This window comes from Panthera pardus, unplaced genomic scaffold, assembly GCF_024362965.1.
Source record: "Panthera pardus isolate Hobbes unplaced genomic scaffold, ASM2436296v1 HiC_scaffold_20, whole genome shotgun sequence".
Lineage (NCBI taxonomy): Eukaryota > Metazoa > Chordata > Mammalia > Carnivora > Felidae > Panthera > Panthera pardus.
Window position 1 is genome coordinate 89,521,728 of NW_026526766.1, and position 27,045 is coordinate 89,548,772.

Below are 27,045 nucleotides of genomic sequence, written 5' to 3' on the forward strand. Positions count from 1 at the left end.
TATCGATGCCGACCTCACAGCATCTCGTTCCGCTCGAAGGGCCGCGTCGGTAACACGCAAGGCCGGGGCTGGCGCGCGCCGCGCAGGCCCGCGAGCCAGGCTCCGCGGCTCGGATCTCTTTCTCGCTCCGGAGAGCTCCAGAGATGCTCACCCTGTGGCCGAAACACAGGTGTGACAAGAAGCAGATGCTCTTGCCATCTCTGCCACGTCTCCGGCACCTAAAGGTGGTGTTTGATCGGATTCTGAGAGCACAAAACGGTTCTGAGTAAGGGCTATCACTCTTGGTTTCTCAGAGAAAACCCAGTGCCTTCGTCATTGGTTCTGTTTCCGGAAGGAAAACTGGGGTAAGCATAAAAAACAAAAACAGAGACGAAAACATAGGAAAAAGGCTCCAAGGACCGCGGAAGTTAAGTTGGAAAACCCAAGTGATAAACTGGGACTTTTTTTATGGTATTCTTTCTCCACCTTTTTACAGCGCTGGCTTCCCAGAGTGAAGACCTCCCCCACGCGCTCTCGGGGCCCTGCCGCCCGGACTCCGTCCTGCCCGGTCATCCGACCGCAGGCCGCACTGCCAGGGCCCAAACTCCTGGGTGCCAAACGGAAGGGGGCGGTGGGAACAGGGGAGCCCACAGAGGCTCCTTTAATCAGGGCACACACAACACAAGTGCCATGTTAGCTTCCAGGTTTAAACACCGCCAAAATTCAAAAATTTTATTACTAAAAATAGTAATAGGTCAACCAACTGATAAGAAATCACGTTTTCACACTTAGATCCTTACGGTCCCAGGAAAAATAATTCTACAAAAAACCGTTTATTTTGAGGTGACTGTAGATTCACAGGAAGTTGCGAACAAAGTACAGAGAAGTTCACGCTTCACACAGTCTCCCCAGTTATGAAAATGTTTTTCAAACTTCCAGCTGATGTATAAATGTTCGTGGCAGAGAGATAGAATAGTGAGACAAGTAATTACAAAAATATAGGCCCCACTGAATCTTATCCTCAACAAGTACAAGTGGAAATTCAATTTCAAAAGCAAAGGGAGTCCTACGGCTATCTGTTCTGCTGGACGCTCTTAAGAGCAACGTAAAGATTTATTTTTAATGGTTATTTCACAATGTCAGGATTTAGAACATGCTAGAAACAAAATCTTTAAACTTCTAACAAGTTTTTCATAGCGACTTAAAAACAGGTGGTACCGGCAGCCTTCAAAAATTCTTTCAACGGGGCACCCAAACAAGAAAACCTGAAAAGCACAGATGCAGGGAAGAAGTACACGGGCAAGACAGCGTCGGAATGCCCTCTGGTGGCACGAAGCCGGAAAGTAGGGGGAAAACCGGGGAAAAACAAAACGAATGAGTTGGCTCCACTCCTACGATAACCAACGACCGTGTTAAACACTGAAATTCGACAGGTCCGAAGCTATTACCCCTAAGGAGACAGGCAGCAAGCATCTGCTTTCCCGGGCCGTGACATCACCGAATGAGGCCGCGCTCCGCCCACCACGGACGGACGCAAACCTGCCGCCTCTCCTAGAGGGGCTCCGCCACGGCCCCCACCCGGGGGACACAGGGCGCGCGGCACACAGGAGGGACGACCCGCGCGCGCTCGCAAGCTCCCTCCCGCTGGCCTTAAGCTGGGCCAGTAACAACCAGGTGAGCTGAGTGCCTGCTAAGTGCCCACAGCTGTCCAAGCACTTTACGTATGGATTGACTATCTCAACAGTCCCTGGATGGGAGACTTTCTTCTTTTTGAAAAAGGTCACCTTGAGAACAGACCATGGGTACCTGGGCCTTGGACCGGGGCAGGGTGAGCGGTCAGCACCCAGGCAGAAGCTGCTGGAGCGCAGAACCACCATGGGGAAGAGGCTCATTATTCTGTAACCCTGCAATCACTTGCGTTTTGATGGAAAATAAAAACGAAACCTCGAGCCAGCCTCGGTTAACCATAGGCAGACTCTGGAGTCCTCTGGTCCCAGGAATGCACGTACCATCAAGGTCCTTAAATGTCCGAGGATGAAGAGGCTGTACTTGGCTCGTGTAATGGTGACATTCAATCTTTGCAAACTTGCCAGAAATCTAAGTGGTAAAAAAAAAAAAAAAAAAAAAAAGTTACTTCTTTCTGCAGAATGACTTAGCATGTGAGTGTAGGTGAGTCACAGACACACACATCAGACAGCTTTTCTCGGGCTCCTTCTCCTCCTTTAACGTGACGTGGTTTTCTCCCTTTTCCCAACATAGGGTCCCCGGCAAATAAGAAACTTCCATCGAAAACAATAAACAAAATATCCGGAGCTTTCCCTCCCAAGTGGTGCATCGGTCAATCTCCTAGTCTCACTTGGAGGAGATACTGGCAGTTTTAACAGCGTCATTCTTAAGCCTTAGAAACATCCTAAAAATACAATACTAGATCAGTTATTATTTTTAAAAATTAAAAAAACCACATTTTTTAGTAGGCTTCGTGCCCAGTGTGGAGCCCAACACGGGGCTTGAACTCATGACCCTGAGATCAAGATGTGAGCTGAGCTGAAGAGTCGGACGCTTAACACGCGGCCACCCGGGCGCTCCGTGACCAGTGACTCTTCATTTAAATGTATCTGAAATCACTCCAATGTCGTGGAGCCAGTACGTGAACACACAAGTCTCAGACAGATGTACCAACAGATCTAGAGGAGCTCAGAAGGAACAGGACTGCCACGCGAACAAGGTGAACTTTCCAGTGAGCTGGGAGAGAGCGGACCGCTAACAGGATGGTCCGGAGACACCAGGCCTCCGTGTGTGCGTGCAGACTCTCTCCAAACGGGGCAGGGAGAGCGTACGTCACCATTACTTACGTTACTGTTTTCTTTCAGACCAAGTCAACGTATCCGTACAATCTGGAACTTTCACTTCCTCAAAAGAAGGAAAAAAGTAACTACACAGGAGTCTCAGGGCTGCAAGACCCGGGGGAGTTTTCTGTCAACCGTCACAGTGTCCTGGGCCTCTCTAGTGAGTAAACCCACAGGAGTTAAGGCTGACAAACTTGGCCAAAGCAGGAAAACACAGCAAAGACGAAAAACCACTCCATGACCCATCCTGGAGAGGAGCAAGCCCCCTGCAGACTCCCCCCGGTCCAAGATCGAGGGCACTCTTCGGAGGGAAAGGACAGACTGCCACCAGGACACAGGTTAACACACGAGGTACGAAGAGCAGCACACCAGACAGCGGATCGACTTCACGCAACCGGAGGGAAACCTTCACGATGTTACGCACGGCTTTATAAAGGCCGAGCGAGCAAATGACCGTCTTCTCCGACGGTGGTCGGAAACAGATCTGGCTCGAGACTACAGACCGGTGAAAAGGCAGTGACGAGAGTTACTCACCCAATGGAGCCTTGCATGGCATTTGCTCTGACACACGTGACGATAACACAATCTTTCTGGCGGCCCTGGAACGCGTCCACGGTATCTACTTCTGCCGGCCTATTTGCAAAAGAGAAAACAGGCTCGTCGGAAAAAGGAAGCTCATCACGAAACGCACACGTTTACGCGGCAGTGTTCCGCAAAAGCTTTTTTCACGGTTCTCTTTTTTTACCGAAACAGGATTCGCGGAGCGTAAAATTCCCTGTTCTAAAGTACAGCATTCCGTGGTGCTCAGTACCCGCTATGTTGTACAACCGCCACCTCCGTCTGCCTCCGCAACGACACTTCCACCCCTCGTGCCCGTCGGCAGTCAGTCCCTCGCGATTTCTCCCACTCTCCAGGCCTGGCAACCACCAACCTACTTTCTGTCTGGTAATTTCACATAAACAGAATCATAAAATGTGTGGCCCTTCCCGCTTGGCTTCTTTCACCGCAATCGATCCATTTACAACTGAGGGGCGTTTGGGTCGTTTGCTCTTTTTGACCGTTACGAGTAACGTTGCTGTGAACATTCACGTACCAGCTTTCGTGCGAACATCTTCTCCGTTCTTTTGGGCACATACCTAGCAGGGGAGCTGCTCGGTCGCTTGGTAATTCTATGCTTAACTTTCTGAGGACTCGCCAAACTGTTTTTCCACAGTGATCTACCATTTTACACTCTTACCAGCAAAGCATAAGGGCTCCAATTTCTCAACGTCCTTGTTCAAACTCTGTTATTATCTATTATTATCATCATCGTCATCATTTAGGTGGGTGAAAGGGTATCTCACTGTGGTTTCGGTGTGCATTTCCCTTAGCGACAAACGAGGTGCGACATCTTTCCCGTGCTGGTTGACCATTTGGTCACAATCTTCTTCTGAGAAACGCTATTCAAAGCCTTCGCTCGTTAAAAAAAAAATCAGATGACTCAACTGTTTGTTACCGAGGTGTGGGAGTTCTTTCTATACTCCGGATAGGAGACCCATCGGATACAGGATGTGCAAGTAGACTTTCCTTGACTTAGGATGGGGTCACATCCCAATACACCCATCAGAAGTTAAAAATACCTTAAGCTGAGAATGCATTTGTTACACCTAACCTACTGAACGCCAGAGCTTAGCCTGGACAGCCTCAAACAGGCTCAGGACACTCACGTTTGCCTACAGTTGGGCAAAGCCCGCTTCCTGATAAAGTGCTAGGTTATCCAACGTAATTTATTGACTACTGCACTGCAATAGGTACAGAACGGTTGTGATATGGTTTACCCCCGGGACCGTGGGGCTGAGCGGGAGCTGCGGCTCGCTGCTCCCCAGCATCACGAGGCAGGATCATACCGCACACCAGTCCCCGGGGGAGAAAAATCCAAATTCAAAACCTGAAGTACAGCTTCTACTGAATGTGTGCTGCTATCACACCATCAGAAAGCTGAAAAATTCTAAGTCAAACCATGGTAAGTCAGGAACCATCCGTATCTTCTCCCACTCTGTGGGCTGTCTTTTCCCTTTTTTGGTAGTGTACTTTGACACACAGAAGTTTCTAATTTTTATCAAGTCTAATTTATCTACTCTTTCTTTGGTAACTTGTGCTTGGGTATCATACCAGAAAATTGTCTAATCTGAGGTCATACAGATTTATACCTTTGTTCCAAGTTTTATAATTTTACCTCTTAGATTTCCTGCTCTACTCCACTTTGAGTTCATTATGGGGTGGGAGACAGGGTTCGAAACTCATTCTCTTGCAGGTGGAGATCCAGTTGGTCCAGCACCATTGTGTTTCCCCAATGAATGGCCTGGGCCCCCTTGTTGAAAACCAACTGGCCATAAATGCATGGGTTTATTTCCGAACTCCCAATTCTAGTCTACCGGTTTACAGGTCTATCCTTAGGACCGTACCAGTTCTGATAACTAACTTTGTAGTAAGTCTTGAAATAGGAAAGCATGAGCCCCTAACAGTATTCTTTTTCAATATAATTGCGGTGTCTTGCATTTCCACGTGAATTTTAGGTTCAGCTTGTCCCATTTCTACACAATGGGCAGCTGGAATTCTGGCAGAGACGGCAGAATTGAGGGTGAGTTTGTAGATCACTCTGGGGAGCGCTGCCCCCTTCACGACACGAAGTCTTCTGATCCACAGACACAGAATGTCTCTCCACTTACCTAGGTGTTAACTGCTTTCACCATTTTGTACTTTTTAATGCACAACGTTTAACACTTTCTTTTATTCCTAAATATTTTATCCTTTTTGACTCCATTATAAACAGAAGTGTTTTTTAAATTTCCTTTTCCGATGGCTAGTTGCTACTGCGCACACACGCAATCGATTTTTGTATGCTGATCCTGCACCTACAACTTGGCTGAACTCACCTGTTAGAATGGAGAGCTTATGTGGATTTTTTAGGGTTTTCTACATAGTAGGTCCGGCCAACTATGAAAAGGGATAGTTTTAGTTCTCGTGTAATACAAACACCCTTAATTTCTTTTTCTTGCTCAATTATCCTGCTCAGGACCTCTAAAACCATGCTGCACAAAAGTAGCAAGAGCAGGCACCCTTCCTGATCCTAGCGGCACAGCACTCAGACTGACCATCAAGCACGTCCTAGATACCTTCTATTAGGTCGAGGAAGTTCCTTTCTATTCCTAGTTTGTTGAGTGCTTTTATCACGAAAGGGTGTTGGATTTAGTCAAATGCTCCTTCTACGTCTATTCTGATGATCGTGTAGGTTTTCTCCCTTTATTCTATTAGTATGGTAGATCACATAGATTGACTTTCGTATGTTGAACCAACCTTGCATTCCTGAGATAATCCCACTATGGTCTTGGTGTATACTCCTTTTAATATGCGGCTGAATTCAGTTCCCATTATTTTGTTGAGGATTTTTACATCCATATTCATAAGGGATACTGGCCTGTAGTTTCTCTCTTCTTGTGATGTTTTCCGTGGCTCTGGTATTATGGTAATATTGGCCTCACAAAATGAGTTAGAAAGTCTTCCCTCCTCTTCTATTTTTTGGAAGAGTCTGAGAAGGATTGGTGTTAATTCTTATCTTAATGTCTGGCAGAATTCACCAGTGAAGCCTGGTCCTGGGTTTTTCTTTGTTGGAAAGAGTCTGACCACTAATTCCATCTCTTTTTACAGGTCTGTTCAAATTTTCTATTTTTTCTAGAGCCAATTTTGGTAAGCTTGTGTGTTTCTAGGTTAAGAAATTTTTGAGTTAATGGATTTCCAATGAGACAAAAACACGATCTTCACCCTGTACATAAAGGCATGAAAAGGGTTAAATACTTTATCCCAAGTGCAAGTGTTATTTCATGAATCCTACTAGAATTACAATTCAGGTCAACAAGTCCCGGGAACTAAAGGAAAAGGCCCGGAGGGTTTCTCAGTCGGTTCCACTGCCAGTTGTGGTGGGGAGGACATTGCCAGCAGCAGGAGGTACTGACTGGTCTGCGGGGCTGGGAGGGTGAGCGTTCCCTACCCAGTGTGACCCAAGCCAGCCCTTGAGTCTCCTCCTGCTATCCTACCACAGCCTGAGACCATTCCCTAGAGTTAGGTTTCCTTTTATCCCCTCTTTCTTCTTTTTAATTCAACCGAAAACCTGGAAATATCTGTAAAAATATAGATGCCTCACCCTTTTCTATCAAACTCTTTGTCCAAATCCTTCTGAATCATCGTCTTCTGAGCCTTGTAATGGGTTATTATGCCAATGTTCCGGAAAGTAACATCCCTTCTTTTGTCTTTAATAAGTTTAATTATTTCCATTACCAGTTTTATTTCTTGAACATTTATATATGAGCTAAATAAGATGAAAAACAAAACAAAACAAAACAAAACACATCAAAACTAATAGCAGTCCAACTGCTAGCTTCAGTCCCACTTTGTTTTCTGCTAGAGTGAAGGGCAGGAAGGTAGCTTTGACCTTTGCTCAGTCATCAGTGGCTCAAAGAGGCTGTTACAATGACCATCAATATGGTACCCTTGAAGACATACAACCACCCAGTGAAACAGGAAGTTATGAGGACGAAGAGTGTGATGTCACCTGAAGCTTACTCACCGATCTCTTTATCTGTCAAAACAGGGACAGCAACAGTAAGAAGTATTGACAGTAACCAAGACAGGAATAGTAAAGAGCTAGCACTAAGCATCTACTGTCTGGGGGCGCCTGGGTCGCTAGGTCGGTTGGGCACCTGACTCTTGGTTTTGGCTCCGGTCACGATCCCAGGGTCGTGGGTTCTGCCCTGAGCTGAGCTCTGCCCTTACAGCAAGGAGCCTGCTTGCGATTCTCCCCCTCTCTCTGCCCCCTCCCCCTCTCCCTCAAGATAAATAAACTTAAAAGAAAGAAAAAAAAAGAATTTGCACACACGGAGACCAGCGCTCTAGACGGGATCGTCTTCCTTCACTCCCCAGCATTGGCTGTGCGGAGCTCGCACCCACGGCCAGGGGCCGCCGTCCACACGGACTGAACAGGACGCAGCCCGGGGGTGCGTCCGCACTGGCCTCCCCCTGCACTCCCAGCTCACTTCCCAAACTACATGCACCCCTGCACTCCCATTCCAGAACAACTGCACTGCACCTGAAGCTGCCTGAAGGTCTCAGTTCAAGGGCCTTTAACCCCCATTTTCTTAACTTCTAGGCTCACTTGACAGAAAACCCAGTCAGCCAACCTTCTCTTCCATCTCTGAAGTCCTTATTTTCGTCATTCACCTCTCAGGCCAACGTTCCTCTATGACCTTCACGTCCACAATACTTGTGGCCAACTGCTTCTCTGTCTCTCTCAACTTCTTCGCTGAATGTCCCCTCCCCCCTCCTCGGTGGCTTACCGCCTAGTTCTTACTGAGGATGTCACCTTCTCTACGGCGCTCCCGGTGACACAGGGGTGGCATTTCTATTTCTCCTTACTTCTAGATAGGCCCTGTGCTGACAAATGCAGCCTTTAGACTATTACTCTCTTATTTTCTCCTAAGCCCTGACTCCTTTGAAGTTTTTACTGCTTACCAGCCACCAATCCTTTCTGTCACTCACAGACTGCCTGGAACGTGCTCCCTTACTCACAATCCCACGCGTGAGGGGTCCTTCACCCTCTGTCTCCCACCTTCATCCAAGGGATCTATACTGCCTCTCGTCCTCGATCACAACAGCCACGCACTGGGGCCATGTCTGTCCTACTCACAGCTGTGACCTTAGCATGTATTTGCTCAAGAGCTTATCATGGTAGGGATTACGATCCCCATTACAGACTTAAGAAGAACTACAAGGCCGAAACGTATAGACAAAGACATTAATAATCTATGATAAAAAGGAGAAGCTAGTAGCCTAGCTCCGTAAGAATGACTGTGCCCTGATCCTAGGCAGAGAGAGGCACAGAAAATGTCTTCAATATAAATATGAACAAAAATAATAGAACTCTGGGACCATCACTGGGGATTCAAGGGAGGAGAACATACTCATTATCCCGTCTTTCTGAACCGTCTCCGACATCAAACACGAGGTAAGGTTGAAATGGCCAGTCTGATGAACACCGATTGGTTTCAGTCAGTCTACGAAAAAGCAGCCACCATTCAGAATACAAGTTGTAAGAAAAAAATTCTCATTATAATTAGTATTTTTTTGTCAGGGAAGAAGCTGGGGATAAGATATCTTCTCAGAATGTGCTTTAGCAAAAGGTAAAACACAGATTTTATTTCTGTTCTCGGCGAGGGCGAGTGGTCTACGCACTTACAGATAACCACGACTAAACAGCACTCACGAGGCAACGAGCGAAAACAGTAAGCCGCAGAACACAGACGGTCTCCGACTTACGACGGTCCCACTTACAATTTTTCGACTTTGCGGTGGCGCAAAAGCAATACGTTTCAGTGGAAATCGCACCGGGAATCGTAAACTGGAATCCTGTCCCGGGCTAGCCACGTGCTGTACGCTCCTCTCACGAGAGCAGCGAGCCGCAGCTCCCAGGCAGCTCCGCGATCACGAGGGTGACCTCCCCTACACTGACAACTACTCCACTGGTCACTTTCGGTACCGTATTCAGTGCATCACACGGGACATCCAGCACTTTATCACAGAATAGGCTTTGCGTTAAATGACTTTGCCCAGCTGTAGACTAACGTAGGGGTTCTGAGCACATGTCAGCAAGCTGGGCTAAGCTAGGATGCTTGGGAGGGTAGGTTAGGTATATTACATGCCTTTTTGACTTATGTTTATAGGAACATAACTCCGTCATAAGTCAAGGAAAATCTGTACTATGTACAGTATGGTATGATTTTTCCCCCCCAAAATTAAAAAAGGCAGGGGGGGGCCTCGGTGGCTCAGTCGGTTAAGCGTCCAACTCCTGATTTCAGCTCAGGTCACGGTCTCAGGTGACGAGATCAAGCCCACGTGGGGCTCTGTGCTGAACATGGAGCCTGCTCGGGATGCTCTCTCTCCCTCTGCCCCTGCCCGCTGATGCTCTCGTGAAATAAATAAACTTAAAAAAAAAAAAGGTTTTAAAAAAGAATTTAAAAAGTGGGGTGCCCGGGTGGCTCTGTCAGTTGCACGTCTGGCTCTTGATTCTGGCTCAGTCGTGATCTCACGGTTCATGGGATTGAGCCCCACGCTGCACTCGATGCTCACGGAGCTGAGCCTGCTTGGGATTCCCTCTCTCCCTCTCTCTGTGCCCCTCACCTGCGCTCGCTTCAAAATAAATATTATAAAATAATTTTAAAGTGAAAAAATTTTTTAAAAAGATAGGCATAATACAAAGATTGGAAATAGATACAGCAAGATGCTATGAGTGAGTATTTCTGGGTAGCATAAATAAGGGCAGTCTTTCCCCCCTTCTTTTTTGTTTATATACATTTGCTAAAATCAACATGGCTCTCGTAATTAGAAAAAAATCATTGAACCTTTGTTTTACACTTTTTATGACAGGACTTAAGAACACACTAAAATACCTATTCTTCTTAAGCAGCTAACCCTACAAATAAAATAAGCCAATAAGGAATAAACGGAGGGCACCTGGGTGGCTCAGTCAGTTAAGTGTCTGACTCTTGATTTCAGCTCAAGACATGATCTCACGGTTTGTGAGTTCAAGCCCCTTGTAGGGCTCTGTGCTGAGTGTGGAGCCTGCTGGGGATATTCTCTCTCTCTCTCTCTCTCTCTCTCTCTCTCTCTCTTTCTCTCTCTCTCTCCCCCTCCCTCCCTCCCTCCCTCTCTCCTCTCCCCCTACCCCCCCCAATAAACTTTAAAAAAAAAAAAAAAGGAATGAACTCACCTATTTGTTTTCAAGCTTCTGTTATAAACATAATTAGAGGGGAAGAGACATATGTCTGGGTGCATCCTGTACTGAACAGTAAGCTGTAAAACAGGCAGCCTGCCGATCACATTGTGCTCTACACTGTCTTCCAGCAGCTTGCAGAAGCGAGCCATCATTGACTGGTCATAGCCATACTCCTGTGCTTTCTGAAAGGGAGGAAACAATTTTCAAGAATTCATTCATACTTTTCCCACTATCATCAAAACACCGAGTGGTAATACGGAAATGGCAAGGTTTAGGTGGCGTTGAGATGACCAACAAGCAAAAATTCAGAGAAACAGGTTTCTGACTCCGGCCCTTGAAAAGCCATGTAGGTTGACTATAAAAAAGTTCATTTAGAAAATCTACATACTGCTTATGAAAAGATGTGGTCTTGTAAGTGGCCACAAAATGAAACTATTTTGATGTAAACAGAGGTCGCCGGAAAGAATCAGTAAGAAAAGAAACAAAGAACTGTAACACAGATTTTAACAATTATTTCTAGGGGACTCTCCCACGAATGGAAACATTGACTGTCATCGTACAAGCCCTTTAAAGACCAATTTCTCCATCCATCTGTCCGTCCGTCCATCCAATATACACGGAGCCACTACAGTTTGGGGTGCTGAGACTGCTAAGGTGACTTAGCTCAAGCATCACAGAACAGATGTTCCATGGAGAAGACCGACAACTGACAGTAATTACTAAGATGATTTCATAAACCCGTTAGTGGGTTACAACCTGGAAAATCAGTGGGATTTTTCAACGGGATCCAGTGGGATCCACTTTTCAATGTCAACATCACACAGATAAGTACCGTGTCTTAAGTAACCTAGACGCAAATGTACTCTGCGGGATGCACGAGGACGACGGAGATGGGAGCTTCACACGCGACACCTGAGACACGGCACTGAAGACGCGCGTGCAAAGCTCACGAATCAGGAGAGTGGCGGAAAAAAGGCGGTACTTCCTAAATCATAGGTTATTTCTGTATGTGATCTTAAATAGGTTTATGTAACTTAGTATTAGTAGACATTCAACAATTTTATCCACATCCCCAGAAGTTTCTCTCTTCACAAGCTGGCCAAAACCTCATTTTGAATCTTCTTTCTGGGGAAAAAGAAAAAGGTACCACTTCCATACTTGGGGAAAAAAAACCCAGTCTATCCTACAGAATGACGTGGATTTCTACGCTCTGACGTGGAAGGATAATCCTGATCTCTTTTTGGACTGGAAAAAAGACAATCTGGCACAGAATGCTCCTGGCCCCTTTAAAGCAAGCCCTACATACACACAACCACACACAAACCATCTTTTAGGGACTTAGTTACCGACCCCCCAGATGCCAGCTCCATAACGCAAGCAAGGATTTCTGTCTCTTTTCTTCACTGTCTTAACACCGGCACCTAGAACAGTGCCTGAATCAGGCTGGCACTCGGTAAACACTGATGGAAAGACACGAATGACAATAGGCCACAAAATCTGTTAAAATACTCACAACGATTCTCCTTAAATATAGGTGGACAGAAAGGCAAGTTGAGAAAATTAACTTTGTAATTATTTTCTAAATTGTTCTCAAGAAGGCTGCATTGTTTCAGCAACAATAACAAAAAGGCCAGATTTTTCTCATTTCTGTCGCTTTTATAAATCACCGAAGTAGGTCATAAAGTTGGGGCCCATCAAGAATTTAATCAGTAACTTTGTGAAATAACGTGTTACTCAAAACAAATGCAGTACAACGGGGGCACCGGGTGGCTCACCCAGAACCGACTCTTGATTTCAGCTCGGGTCATGATCTCACGGTTCTTGAGTTGGAGCCGCGCATCGGGCTCTGTGCTGACGGTGCAGAGCCTGCTTGGGATGCTCTCACTCTCTCCCTCCCCCTCCCCGTCCCGTGCTCTCTCACGCTTTCAACATAAATAAACTTTAAATGAAAAGAAACACGGTACAGAGTTGGCTCTTCCTTACTCCCCCTGAACAAGATCACCAGCGGCTTTTCCCTATGGACACAGGTCTTCGCTCAGAGCAGGTGGTGATCGCGCACGTGTGCTCAGGCGTGAAAGAGCCGCACTATCGTTCTGAATGATTCCAAAGTCAAAACACCGCGATGACAACAAAAACCACACGCTTTCATTCCACAAGTGCACACACACGCTTGGGAAGGATCTGTTCCCTGGGGTTGTTTACGCAGCCAGTACTCTAGATTTGTACAAATCATCTCTGTATTAGTGAAATACACAAACATTATTAAATTCAACGCCATGGTCTATACCTATTCAGATTACCCAAAACATTTACTAAATCCCAACTCTGGCGGGCATTTATTCCTAGGAGCCCTCTCTGGGGAGGGAACAGGAGAGACAGGCCACTGCCAAGGTGCTGGTCCTTCCCGCAGGCGGGGTTCAGAGCCCCCTTCCTCTCTTCCTGACGCTGCACTTTCAGAGGACGTGAGAAGCACATTTTTTATCCCCCCGATAGGACACAGAATTCTAAAACTGGAAGTGTACTCTAAAAGTACATTTAAAGTACTCTGTGTAATGTTTTCCTCAAATCTGCATACATTTAAATTTAAATCAGGGGGTTGGGAAACTTCTCCTCTTAAAATTTTCCTTGTATTATAGTTTTGGTGTTTATGTACTAAAATGGATCAGATACAGCCCTTAAGATAGCTGCACGCTGTTTCCCAAAGAAAAAGCCCAATGCACACGGAACATGGGTCTTTCTCGTGTTCTGGTCTTTGACGCTCCCACTGCGTGGGTCACGTATGTACGTAAGCACAATTAGGAACACAGGGACATTTTCACAGACTTTTACCTATTAAAATCCAAATGGTGCTTCTCTCTTCTTAGCCATTCCCTACTTTTCCCTCCAAACAGGAGATGATGATCCGAGAAAGCCCCCCTCCAAACACAAAAACAAAAAGTCCCCCCCCCCCCCTTTTAAAGTGTTAAGAACGTGAAACAAACGCACCATGGAAATGACTGTGGGAGGGAGCTGTTTTGGGTCTCCGACGAGGATCAGCTTGTTACAACGATGGATGAGCGGGGTAAGAGTCTCCACTTCACAAGACTGCCCAGCCTGGGTAAGAAAGTACAGAATGAAAGGGTATTCTTCATCATCTCTGCTGTTTCTTTTTCCCCATGCGGTTTATCAAATTCACAAAAGTTCTAACATTCAGAAAAATATCACACTTTCTCCTTCTGCACTGAACACCAGCCAGGATTTTTGAGTGGACGCTTGTGATGAGCACCGACTTCTTTTTTTTTTGATTAAAATAAAAGAATACTATAAACTGAGAAAAACAGAGAAGGATTTTTCTATGGTTACAAAGTAAAACCGAAACAACGGACACAAACACTCTAAACCATCGAGTGAAGGAACCACCGCACACGCGTCGTGAGGTCGGCACGGCTCAGGTGCCACGACCCCCGGGGAGCCAGCGCGAGCCAGAGCGCCGCGTGACGCCCCAGTTCTGTGTTCTTTGTTCTCGCTGGGCACGTGCCTGAGGGAAGTGCGTGGCGGTGCGTCCCCCTCTCCCCGCCACCCGCCTTCTCCCTTGCTCCTAGCTGGCCTTGTCATCTGCAAGACTCAAGCTTCTCTTCGATGACACCTTCTTCAAGCGTGTCATCACTTCCCCCGTCTCCATCCTCTCATTTTGGTGAAGCCGATCTTGGACCAATCCTCTTGAAGCTCGTTTTCCACGTCTTCGGTCTTCTGGCCCTACATTCTGGCAAACAGTAGGTGCCCGACAAATGTCTGCTCCGTGAATGAACTACAAGTCACGGGTGCGAGCTGAAAACACTGTGGCTCAGAGCCGTCCAAAGTTATATGCAAAGTGCCTCGAAAGGGAACCAGAGCTATTCCGAGCAGAGAGGAGACACTCCTCGGGCAGGGACCAGTCAGGCATCCTTAAGACTATCACCCCAATTCCGGAAAAGCCAGTTCGGCTGTGGGGGGCCGTCAGCAGCACATTTCAACACAAGAGACCGCGCGCACACACGCGACAGCAGGTAAAAACCAGATGCTCCGAGACCGTTTCCTCCGGCTCCTCGAAGCAGCGCGGCTCCCCGCCCGCCCCGGCTCGGCCCGCACAGAGCCAGCATAAGCCGTACGGCCGTTCGGCCGACTGCCCACTGACCTCATCGACGATGACACAACTGAAGGGGACACCCCCTTGCCCACGAAAAGCAGACTCGAGCAGTAAACCGCCACTCGTGCTCAGTGTGCAGCAGATGACGTGGGACTCTAAGATGATGATGCTCTGTGTTTTTTGTGGGCGTCCTTGAACCTAAGACAACAGACAAAGGTGAATCAGTATTCAGCCGTCTATAAACCCCTGATGACAGTAGGCCCGCTTTTACTGTAAAACATCCACCATTTATCATGTGACAACAACATTCAGCGAGTCCTGAGGGGGAACCACAGATCTAGAAAACAGCAAGAACGTTCCAGATCATCGGAAACCACCAGAAAGACAACGCTGTGCTGCGCAGTGAGTCTAAGCTCAGAACACGATAGAAGCACATTAGGAAAAACTTATTCAGGCTTGATTTGGTCAAAGCAAACTACAATTCTTACAGCAGATGTATGTGGGCAGGTATCAGAATGCGCAGAGATAGTTGTGAAGCAATTATCTGAGTTAAACTGGGGTCACAACTCAGCTAGAAGATATATTTTTCTGTTAGTCGTTAAGCACGTATAGCGTCGTTCCGCTTTTCAAAAAGGCTTGTACCCACAGTGACGCCCGTGAAAATGAGGAGCACTCTGCTTCCACGGTAACAAAGACCACCCCGGCCCACCGGTCGCACAGAGACCGGGGCGGAGCCGGACTGTGAATGACACCTCACAACACGTACCATTTAGCGTTCAAGCTAATAAGCCAGGGTTCTTATCATTGATTCGCTGAGCCTGGTGCTGCTCCTATAAAGTGGCTCATCCCTGGACACGTGACTTGCTCAGCCACGGACTTGGACTCCCAAGGCGTGTGTGTGTGTGTGTGTGTGTGTGTGAGCTTCAGAGGGTGGCAGCTGTGGCCCTCGGGGCACACGTGAAGGCACTGTCACCTTCACACACCTCTCCTCTCGGCCTCCCACGGAGGAATGCAGCCAAGTGAAATTAATTCCATGGCCCACAGAACCAAGTGGGGAGCAGGAAACCCCACAATACATGCAAATACAGACTTCATCCGTAGATTCGGGAGGACTCACTTGGGGCTCGGTTTACAATTTTAATAAAAAGCTTTCCACGGCATTTTGTGCCGAAGTGAACAAACAGCTAATGGAAATATGCACTAAGTGTAACTGTATTTGTTTAGCAACGGAGGGAAGGCTAACAATACATTCGAGGGAAAAATCTCGGCTTAAAAACATGAGTAACGTTACCAGTTGCCGTGACCTGCTCTCCCCGACCCCCACCGGTTTATTAGGGCTGAAATCTGAGGACGAGGATACAGATCTGGCTCATCCTAGCTCTGAGAAATCTAAACGTTGTTGATTTTAAAAAATTTTTATTTTTAAGTCATCTCTACACCCAGCGTGGGGCTCAGACTCATGACCTCGAGACCAAGAGTCACACGCTCCACTGGTGGAGACAGCCAGGCGCCCCCTGATATTTTTATATCCAAAAGAATACTGGGGAAAAGGTTACACACTACAGAGGATTCTTATGATCAAAAACAAATATGGCAAGTGTACGCTTTCAGCCAGGAACTGCCAAACACGTGCTTGTACTTTCTTAGCTAAACCCCCAGCTGCCATCACTCTACTTGAAGCCGGACAGAAGATGTCTCTTCCTCTTCTTTTTTTTAGCATCCCTGTGTGGGCACAAATTTTCTTTGGCCAGGAGAACACCTTCACGTCTACTTTCACTATTCATCTGATGATAATTATCATAACCGACTTTGCAGTGGGGGGAAGGAGAAGAGCACCTAATGAGTTTGTTTTAATACCTACCCAGACCTAGAAAAGGAGAAGACAATTTATCATCACCTTTCTTAGATCTCAGGTGACAGTAAGCATTTCAGGCAAAAAAAAAAAAAAGCAAACGTACGTGTAATTGCACCATTTTCTCTACTTTCATATTCAAAAAAAGTTTTCATAATAAGCAAAGTTTTAAACGTAACTGCGAGATGTCCATCGGTTGTGTGAAATAATTCATAATAAAAACAGAGAAAGAAAGAAGAAAAAACCTGGAAAATCCTATAGGTGAACCACTTACCTCTTTAATTTTAGAAGCTAGTTCCTGCCTCTCTTTTGAAACCTTTGCGATTTTTTCATCTAATTCTTGCCTCTGGAAAAAATGAGAATGCAATCTTTAAGATTAACCTGAGCATTTTATTTTTTTCTTTATTTTATAATTTTTTTTTTTTAACGTTTATTTATTTTTGAGACAGAGAGAGACAGAGCATGAACGGGGGAGGGGCAGAGAGAGAGAGAGAGGGAGACACAGAATCCGAAGCGGGCTCTAGGCTCTGAGCTGTCAGCACAGAGCCCGACGCAGGGCTCGAACTCACGGACCGTGAGATCATGACCTGAGCCGAAGTTGGACGCTTAACCGACTGAGCCACCCAGGCGCCCCTAACCTGAGCATTTTAAACTACTTTCCGGTTGGCTGCCTTACCTTGCAGACGACACTGCCCGTTCACCCCACCTGCTCTCCCTTTACCAGCAGAGTCCTGACCCCCGTGCTGCGCTGAGCTGGCCCTTGGGACCGGGGCCTCACGGCCGCTCCGTCCCACCCAGCAGCCTGCAGAGACCTTCCCCTGATACGAGTCCTCACACACAGGACCCGGGGAGGAGAGGAGCAGCCAGAGCGACGGCAGGCGGCAGCTCTGACAGGACGTCGCGGCCGCCCTCGTGACCAGCGCCCACGCGGCTTCTCCCGCTCTTCTGGTCTGAGCGGAACGATCCGGCCCTAGCCCAGGACCCCGGAAGTACCCCACCCACGGACCCTAACAGAGGCACGTGTCCAGGTCCTGCCTGTCTGCACTCTGCCTTGACCTCTTGTGTGGCCCCTCAAGGCCACGACGTGTACTTCCTCCGGGACCTGTGCGTAGTCAATGTCTCTGCTTCAATTTCTCTGTGGTATGGCCCCCGGAGCTCCACGCAGTGTTAATCTGACAAATCCTTAACGATGCACAAGATTCTGTTCTGTCTGGTGCGTCCCCTGTGTGCTGTCTCTGTCTGCTGGGCAGTGCAACTCCCGGGGCTCTTTCCTCCCCTGATCTCTGGGTGGTTCGCATCCCAGTCATCCCTCTGGCTACAGTGATGGGCACAGAATACAGGCCTGGTGAACCACGGCCCCCATTCCCTTAAAAACAGGGAGGAGATCTGCTTGAAGATCCAGGGACCAACCGGATGCCTTCCGTGGCACTGATGCATGGATAGCGGGAGAGCGGCCCCCTCTCTTCCTATGGGTTTTCTAAGCCGGGGCGGTGGTGCCCAGAGATGCTGGCACTTACCTTCCCCGAGGGAAGAAAGGTCTGACACACAGAAAACCAAATCGAGGGGAAGCTGGAGAAATGTCATCACCTGAGCCTCTGGACCCAGCCTCGCTGAACTTACTCCCAGAGTCCCTAGGCATGTTGAGTCAGTGAGTTCCCCTTTTTGTCTAATTTGGATTTCTTTAACTTGCAACTGAAAGATACCTAATCAATTCACTACAGCTTTAATATATGGCAGGCAACGGCAAACTACAGCCTGTGGGCCAAATTCAACTCACCATCTGGTTTTGTAAATAAAGTTTTATTGGAATACAGTCACATCCATTTGTTCATGAATTCTCTATCACTGCTTTTGGGCTACAACAGCAGAGTTGAGTAGTTGACACAGAGACCATATGGCCTGCAAAGTCTAAATTATGTACGACCTTTACTTTCCAGAAAAAGCTCATTAATCCCTGATATAAGGCATACCGCTTTTGTATACCTCTTCATACACAGATTCAGCTATTCCGCGATAAACAAATGATATCACATACTCCATGCTAACTTACGTACGTATCAGCTATTAGAAAACATCAATCAAGAAATGTTGAGATACCTGTGTTTCCTTTCCACCTCGGCATAAAGCACGCTGGCGGGAAAGTTCATCTAGCTGATGATCTAGAAATTCCTTTCTTCTATGCATCTCCTGAACATGAGAAGGTAAGTCTTTTTCTAAAAAAAAAAAAAAAATAAGCTAATTCTGACAACTATATACACATATGCATACACAAGGAGGAAAAAAACTAGTTCTCGAAGCTACTCTATTTCAAATGTCTCCAAATTACCTTTAATGCCCGAGATATTACCTATCATATAAAAGGAAATAGAAGTAACATTAGTATGTGCCTCAATTAGTACTTACTCATTCTGTGGTTAACTTGGCTGTCCAAACTAAATCTTAGGACCTCATTATTAATAGACTTTTCTGGACCCAGACGTACTAAATTTATATCTCCACAGTTCCCTGTTGATAAAAAAAATCGCACTTAGAGAATAGTAACAACACTGCCAGTCTCTGTTCATACTATCTCATAATATCTATTTCTAAGCAAGCATACTAACAATGAGAGAAGGGAGCTAAGATTAATCATCAACTAGACACCTGAAAGCACACTACAGGATTCATACACGTCAGATACGCTTCACAACCACTCTCAAAGCGAGTACTTACCATTTCTACATTTCTACCCAATAAAAGCTTCGGAGGTTGCATAAACAGTACGTTACAAACTTGTGATTCAATTATACCAGCATTTCTCAAGCTGTGTTCTGTCCATTCCACAGTAAAATACATTTGGGGAAAGGTGAGTTAAAATAAGATAGATTTCTTAACCTCAGGATATTTCAGATGGACAAAGACTTTCAGATGTTAACACATATTTGAACTTTCAAGACAGAATCATATTTGACTATCAGATCCTTCTCGGTCAGCAGAATACTCAGAACGATGTTTCTGAAACTCTCCTCCACATCACACTGCTAACTCCAGAATCTAAGGGATACAAACATGCTGGAAATTCTGTGGAGTAGGTAATTCCAAAAGCTGTAAGCATCATTTAAACGGCTTGTTATTAACCACACTTTCATTTTAGGTTACCGCAGTTTATATATTATTATTTCATCTAAACATCACCCGCTCCATCATTGGGCTAAATCATAGCGTTCATGCAGAGTTTATTAGCACTTATCTGAATGTGACACATCACGTACTTATTTGTTTATTGTTAATCTCCTGCCTGTGAACAAGGTTTTGTTTTGGTCACTGGCTCCAACGGTGGCCAGCAGGTTAAGTACAGGAAGTATAGGTTGAATGAATGAAGGACTTATTAAACAGTTATCTACAACATATTTTTGTTCCCAGTTCAGCTCATTCTTCTAAACGTGAAGCCCTCTTCTCTGGCTAACATTTGCTTGAAGGTTTCAAAACTGCCAATTTTCTTGTTTCCATGAGAAAGGTGGATGGAATTACCTGGAAACTCACCCATGATAAACATCTAGAAATGCTCCATAAACTAAAACTATAACAGACATCCTTTAAACTGCAGGGTGAGCTCATAGAGATGGGAGAGAAATTCCTAGAGGCCAGAAACAAAGAGAAAGCTCAAAACCAGAGCTTCAAGACCCCAAGCTGCTGTGGCTTCCCTGAGGGACAGGATACGTTGGGGCTGGCACCGTCTGGGTGCTCAGAATTTTCTACTTTACGTTCAATAAAATACAGAGATTTATGGGGCGCCTGGGTGGCTCAGTCGGTTAGGCATCCGACTTCAGCTCAGGTCATGGTCTCACAGTCCGTGGGTTCAAGCCCCGCGTTGGGCTCTGTGCTGATGGCTCAGAGCCTGAAGCCTGCTTTGGATTCTGTGTCTTCCCCTCCCTTCCCCTCCCTTCCCCTCCCTCCCTTCTCTGCCCCTCCCCCGCTCATGCTCTGTCTGTCTCAAAAATAAATAAACATTAAAAAAAAAATAGAGATTTAAAAATCTTTAAATTTTTTTTAAATTTTTTTTTTATTTATTTTTGAGACAGAGAGAGAGAGCATGAGCAGAGGAGGGGCAGAGAGAGAGGGAGACACAGAATCTGAAGCGGGATCCAGGCTCTGGGCTGTCAGCACAGAGTCCGACGTGGGGCTCAAACTCACGGACTGTGAGATCATGACCTGAGCTGAAGTCGAACGCCCGACCAACTGAGCCACCCAGGCGGCCCTAAAAATCTTTAGTTCTACCGAGAGTTTGCCAAATGTCTACGTTGGCAAAACTACCATTCCAGTGATGGTACAGAAATTTTATCACGGAGGCTTGAATTTTAAAGCCTGCTAGAAAGGAAAAGGGCCTGGAAGAGATGGGAGGAAGAAGAAGTGAATGGGCTTAGCTGGGAAAAACTAAATTCCTTCCTAGGACTTTCCAACCATAGGCCCGCCCATGTCACGTGTGGACTCAGAGACTAAATACATAAAACAGGGAATGACAAAGGTGACCCAATCAAAATACAGTGGCGATTTTTTAAATTTGACTACAGTGAGAAACTTTTTGCCAATATATTTTAAAACACCTAAGAGGAAGTGTAAATTTTTCATGGATATTAGCCACTTTCTGAGGAAGTGGCTAACATGAATTAGCCAAATTCAGTAAAATTACAGAAACCCTGGGGTGCCTGGGTGGCTCAGTCGGTTAAGCGTCAGACTTGGCTCAGGTCATGCATAGTCTCAGGGATCGTGAGTTTGACAGCTCAGAGCCTGGAGCCTGCTTTGGATTCTGTGTCTCCCTCTCTCTCTGCCTCTCCTCGCTCACACTCTGGTTTCTCTCTCAAAAATAAACAAACATTAAAAATATACATATATATAGAAACCCTAAATAGACATGTAACAGTTAAGGACGTTTAGACAACATATTGAAACTTACCCTTCTGTCAAAAAAAAAAAAAAAAAAAAGACAGTAAACAAACACTATAAACAAATCAATCTTCAAGGAATAATCTCTTTCGTATATAAAACATTCCAAACAATAAACACAAAAATTCTCCCCAATTCCATTTTTAAGGTTAGTGTAACTAAAACCAAAGATATGACAAAGAAAAATCGCAGGTCAGCCTCATTTAGGAGTACTAATTTTAAAATCCTAAATAAAACATTAGCAACCTAGCAACATGTTAAAAAATAATAATACGTGACCAAGTTGGCCTTACTCTAGGAACCCAAGACATTTTAACGTTAGATAAACATTGTAATTTGCCACAACAGATTAAAGAAAAGTTTCATTATCATTTCAACAGATGCAACTAGAAAAATGCATGCAATGAACCCCAAAGGCCCTTCACAAGAAAAAGTAACGAAAAAGGAAACTGCTCTATCCCGATAAAGGGTGAATACTAAAACCAACACCATACTGAACGGCAAAGGTGTCCAAGGCCTTTCTTTAAGGAGGCTCGGGTGGCTGCAAGGAGTAACAGGAGCGGAACATGAAGGCAATGGGAAACAACACGGTTCTCTTCTGTGGCCAGAAGACGTTTTCTAAGAAAGCTCAAACTGCACCCTGGCTGCTAGCTGGCCTCGCCTGGCCCCGGCCCTGCTGCCCTGTCCACACAGGCCCGAGTGCCGCCCTCACGTGGCTGGTCAGGAAAGGGACAGGCGTGTTAAACCACACCACCGCACGTGCGTGGGAGCTGCTCCCGGGCGTGTCAACTGCTACAACCACTTTTGGGAAGAATCTGGTACTATCTACAAAACTGAAGATGCACAAGTCCTTCAACCCAACATATTCACTGCACGGTGTTCCTACGCTTATTAGAGCAGCGCTTTTATAAACCCTCGACCTTGACCGATCCTATGAAGTATGCTTGATCTCGAGACCCAGTACAACCCACGCACCTGCCCAGCGAAACAGGGTTCACGAACCAGTACTTCCCCTCACTGCTAGATCACACTGGAAATAGGACCGCACCCTGGCGGAGCTAACTACGGTCCGGCTCTACTGCATGGCAATGTTCTCTCGCCTCTGGTCATTTTTATGGATAGTAACAACTTCAGGAGCTCCCCACATGCCCCCAACCCTTTCCCACGGCCAACTCCTGATTGCTCTGCAGGTTTCATCTCAGACGGCACGTCCCCCAGAAGTCTTCCCTAACCGCCCCCCCCACCCCGAGACTAAACCAAGGGCCGCTCTAAGATGTTTGCCAAGTATCCACATTTTACCGCTTACAGAACATACGGCTTTGTTTCTAACTGCCCACTGATCCACTTCCTCGTTACTGTCTCTTGGAAGGCCTCCCTGTTGAAACCTCAGCACCGAGCACAGTGCCTTGGCACAGAGTAAATAAGTGCTCAACAAAATGTGCTCAATGAATCAATGAGCACGTATGGGCCACAGCCCCAAGCAGACGTTATTACCAGAAGGGGCTCGCATTCAAAACGGCCCACACTAAACAATGAAAACGAAACCAAAAACAAATGAAACGCCCATAGAAGGATCATACCCAAAGGATTCTTCTTGTCTTTACACTTCTCTTTAAATTCGAGGATGATTTTTTTCATAAGTTCATCAACAGCCGCGTTGGAAGGTGCACACACAAGGACACGGTTTTGTTTGATTTTGGCATTGGAGTTTTCATCTGAACGCCCCTTCCTCTGGTTCTACAATTTGACACACACACGCCGAAAAGACAGACAACAAGAAATACTAATGAGCTTGGGCACAGAACTTTCCAGTTTTTCTCTACTTCCACGCATATTCCAAAGTTCTCTTCGTAAACAGTTAAAAATACATAACAGCACCTACATCTTACACGGACATTAAGATTGCCTCCAAACGTAACATCTTATCATAGCTTCTCTGAGCCTCTCCTCACCATCCGCTTATGTTACTGTGTATTCAATCCAACCCAAGTGTAGCCCAGGAATACATTCCACACGGTTTCTCTGCAGTAGACGTGACCCACAAGAAAGCCAGAAGGCCACCATCCCAGACCTTCAGGTTAGTGTCACACAGGACAGGTCGCTGAAAAGATCCACAAAAGTGCAGGGAAAAGACCCCTGGCAGTTCTCTGCACGTGTCAGTTAATTCAAGGGCAATGACGCGCTCGGCTAACAGCACTGGCGGCCCTCACATACTCTACCTCTGTCAGCAGGCGGTACAGGAGGCCAACGATCGTTTTTGACTTTCCTGTTCCAGGTGGTCCATGAATCAAACAGATCTTGGCAACCGATGGGGAGTGTTTGACCATGGCGTATGCAGTTTCTATCGCTTTCTTTTGGTCTTCGTTGAAATCTTTCAAGTAGGCGATCTATGCAAAAGACAGGAGTGGGAATGAGTTGCTCTTCCTGGAGTGGCACGGGAGAGGAAGACAAACCTCCACTGGAATGTCTTCCAACCTTCGCCAGACAGAAGCTTCAGTTATGATCGGCCAAGACCCCAAAGTCACCTTTCATCTAAAGAACCACTTTCACTACCATAAAGGAAGTTACTCGGCAGTGTCTACAGGCTTCAGCCCATCTACAAGTACTGCAACAGTATTTTTATTCGTGATTCTTACAAAGATGCTCGCAATAAACTGTTCTACACTTTCCTTCTATTTATTCTTCGGTCCTTCCCCTTTTAGTTCATTCTTTCCTTAGTAAAAAAAACCTTCCCAGACTTTCCTAACCCAAGCAGTACAGTGAAAGAGCATGGATTTTGGGTCTAAGCTCCCTGAGCCTCCACCTGGGCCATCCATGACATCCGGGGTCCCCTGGAGGGCGATCAGGGAACGCAACACTGCACAGGAAGGCCCCAGCACACAGCAGCGGCCCTAACACCGCCACCTTTCCCCGGCCTTTGTCCGCGTTGATTTCCTGGAACCAACATACAGCTCTCACGGGGAGAAAATCCGCGTTGATGCCAAGTGGCAACTCCATCTGTGTACCTGCAACAACACCCGCCGACTCGCCATCCATCATTCACGTGCCAAATCAGCTCTATTAACCTGCTCCTACTTCTCAACTGCAATCCGCTGACGAGCATTTAAATAGGATGCTCATCTAACGTTTGAATGCTGGTGTTTGGGCACAACTTCGTTTCTTTATTGTACTACGCCTTTTTCCTCGAGGTGAGCTGAGTAACACAGCACGTGCTCTGCCGTATTAAAGACAATTAAGCACGGAACAATGTCACTGTGCACGCACAGCGGGACGTCTTTGTCACGACAACAGGAATATACAGCAGACAGAAACGCGAAGCTTTGACACTGACATGCAATTCTCTGACTTTCTGTTCTTATTAAACCATCACTCACGATTCTCTCAGACGTCGTAGTCAGTAAATCCTTCGTACAGAAGTCCATGGGGTTTGGGTTCAGAACAGCTCTGGCTAGTTGGTTCCGTCCACTCAACAAAGACATGGCTTTCAACTTCCTCTGTGTAGTTACCAGAGAACTGATTACAGTGCATTTCACGAGTTCATTTAAACTGAGTGGCAAATTATCTTGAGTCTGGATGGAAAGGGAACACTCAGATTTCCCATTACGCACTATTATCAAGAAGGAGAAAAAGCAGTTTCAGTTGTCGGTGAATAATGCTGGGCAGCTACAAAGAATGGTGTATTCAGAATGATGTATTTTATAACCTATGTTTTTTGTACGATAGAGTATTCAAGTTATTCACTCACAAGTTTACCGACAGCCTCCTGAGACTCAGGCAGTGTTCCTGTCCTCAAGAGGCTTATTTTCTAGAAGAGGGACACAGATAACCAAACAAACATGTCAGGCAGTGACCAGCACTATGAAGGAAGCAGAGAAAGGGGATGAACAAGTGACTGACGGGGGATGTCAGGGAGGGGGCACTGTAGACAGGAGAGTCGGGAGGGTCTTCCCGATAAGACGGTATCTGAGCAGCAGCTTGAAAGAAAGGAGCATGCCGCGCAGCTGGGCGCACTCAGACGGTTCCGCCAGGTCCCCCGATCTGGGCAGAGGGAGCCAGTGGCAAAGAATCAGCAGCTGTGAGGCCCAAGAAGCGGAGCTACGCCTGGAGTATCTCAGGCACGGGGAGAAGCCTAGCGCCGCTGGAAGGAGAAGCAGGGCGACGCGCGCCGCCAGAGTCACAGAGTAAAACGGGGCTCCGTTGTACACGGCTCCGCAGATCACAACACTGGCTCTGAACCCTGTTCCGAGTCAGGCGGAAAGCCACAGGGCAGTTCTGTGCTGGCAAGCGAGGGGCTCAAACTTACACGTTAGAAGCATCGCTCTTACTGCAGGATGACGAATAAACTGCCACGGGAAAAGCACAGAAGCCAAAAGGCCGCTCCGGAGGCCGCTGCGGTCATCTAGGTTAAAGCTAGCGGTCGCGTGGACCAGGATGCAGCAGCAGAGGTGGGGCGTGGATTTTAAATACTTGCAAAGGGAGAGTCAACAGGATTTGCTGACGGAGTGCACGGAGGGTGTGAGAGAAAGAAAGGATCCAGGATGACTGAGGTTTCGGGCCTGAGCAACTAAAAAAAAAAAAGGCATCCCACTTACTGAGATGGAAAAACAGAGGAGTAGAGGTCAGGCAGAAAATGGAGCATTTCTTTGGATCTTTTTGTCTAACAGCTCTGCACACAGAGAGGTCACATAGTTGGGACGCTCGAGGAGTCTGGAGGGAGACGATCTTAGAAATATAAATTTGGCTAATGTCACTACTTGTGAGAGTCAAAAGCACAGATTAAGCCACGTCCCCCTGCCGCCGCTCCCCTAAATGCATCTACGGGAAGGGAAGGACTGAGCCGGACCACAGTGAGGACATAAATGCGGCATGCCCAGCACAGGTGCAGCAGGACGCTGAACTCTGGAGGAGTTTTTAAGATTTGATGGAAGAAGGAGAATGAAGGAATAATGAAATCGTGTTCTCTTCACATAATTGAGACTAACAAAGCGGCAATGTTAAAAAGGCCGCTTGCCAGGCGATCTAGAACGTGGACGACCCTGCAGTCAAACAAACGCAGGTTTCTGTTCTGGGCCTACCATTTAATACTGAGAATGACCTTAGAGAAGTTACATGACATCCCTGAGCCCTGATGTCCCGACAGGTGGGAATACAGAGTTCTGCTTTGCAAGGCCTTGGGGAAGACGCTGAACGTGTGCAGGAAGGACAAGGCACGGGGTCCAGCACGCAGTAGGTCCTTGCTAGATCAACCTAACATTACTCCTGTTCTGCTCCTCCCACGAGAAAAGTCCCTATGACACAAGGGGTGCGAGTGACGGAAACAGCAAACTCTTCAAGTCGCCTTGCAACGACTTACACGTCTGGTCTTCTCATTGACAATTAGCCACAAAACCAAGGCTGGAATGTGATTTAAGATATAGAAGACAGATGGTCTGCACATTGTTTAATAATAATTGCAATGACAGATGAAGGCATGTACCAGAAAGAGAGGACGTTACAAAAGAAAGCTTTTAAATCGTAAGTCTAGAGCAGTTAAGTG

General features: G+C 46.6%; 1 protein-coding gene across 8 annotated transcripts in view; it reads right to left on the minus strand.

Moving 5' to 3' along the window:
• The window catches only part of SETX (senataxin), a 65,185-nt gene that overhangs the window by 5,096 nt on the left and 33,044 nt on the right, over positions 1-27,045 (minus strand). For 7 of the 8 annotated variants that reach the window (XM_053908479.1, XM_053908478.1, XM_053908473.1 and 4 more), the window contains 13 exons: positions 24,884-25,116; positions 23,729-23,896; positions 23,090-23,246; positions 18,990-19,091; positions 18,684-18,799; positions 16,861-16,932; positions 14,783-14,932; positions 13,615-13,722; positions 10,624-10,811; positions 8,819-8,911; positions 7,006-7,170; positions 3,360-3,458; positions 1,989-2,076 (listed from right to left, as the gene is read on the minus strand). In XM_053908479.1, the coding sequence (XP_053764454.1) occupies positions 1,989-2,076; positions 3,360-3,458; positions 7,006-7,170; positions 8,819-8,911; positions 10,624-10,811; positions 13,615-13,722; positions 14,783-14,932; positions 16,861-16,932; positions 18,684-18,799; positions 18,990-19,091; positions 23,090-23,246; positions 23,729-23,896; positions 24,884-25,116 (1,739 nt within the window). The remainder of the gene's footprint in view (positions 1-1,988; positions 2,077-3,359; positions 3,459-7,005; positions 7,171-8,818; positions 8,912-10,623; positions 10,812-13,614; positions 13,723-14,782; positions 14,933-16,860; positions 16,933-18,683; positions 18,800-18,989; positions 19,092-23,089; positions 23,247-23,728; positions 23,897-24,883; positions 25,117-27,045) is intronic. The other variant, XM_053908480.1, reaches the window with a different exon arrangement.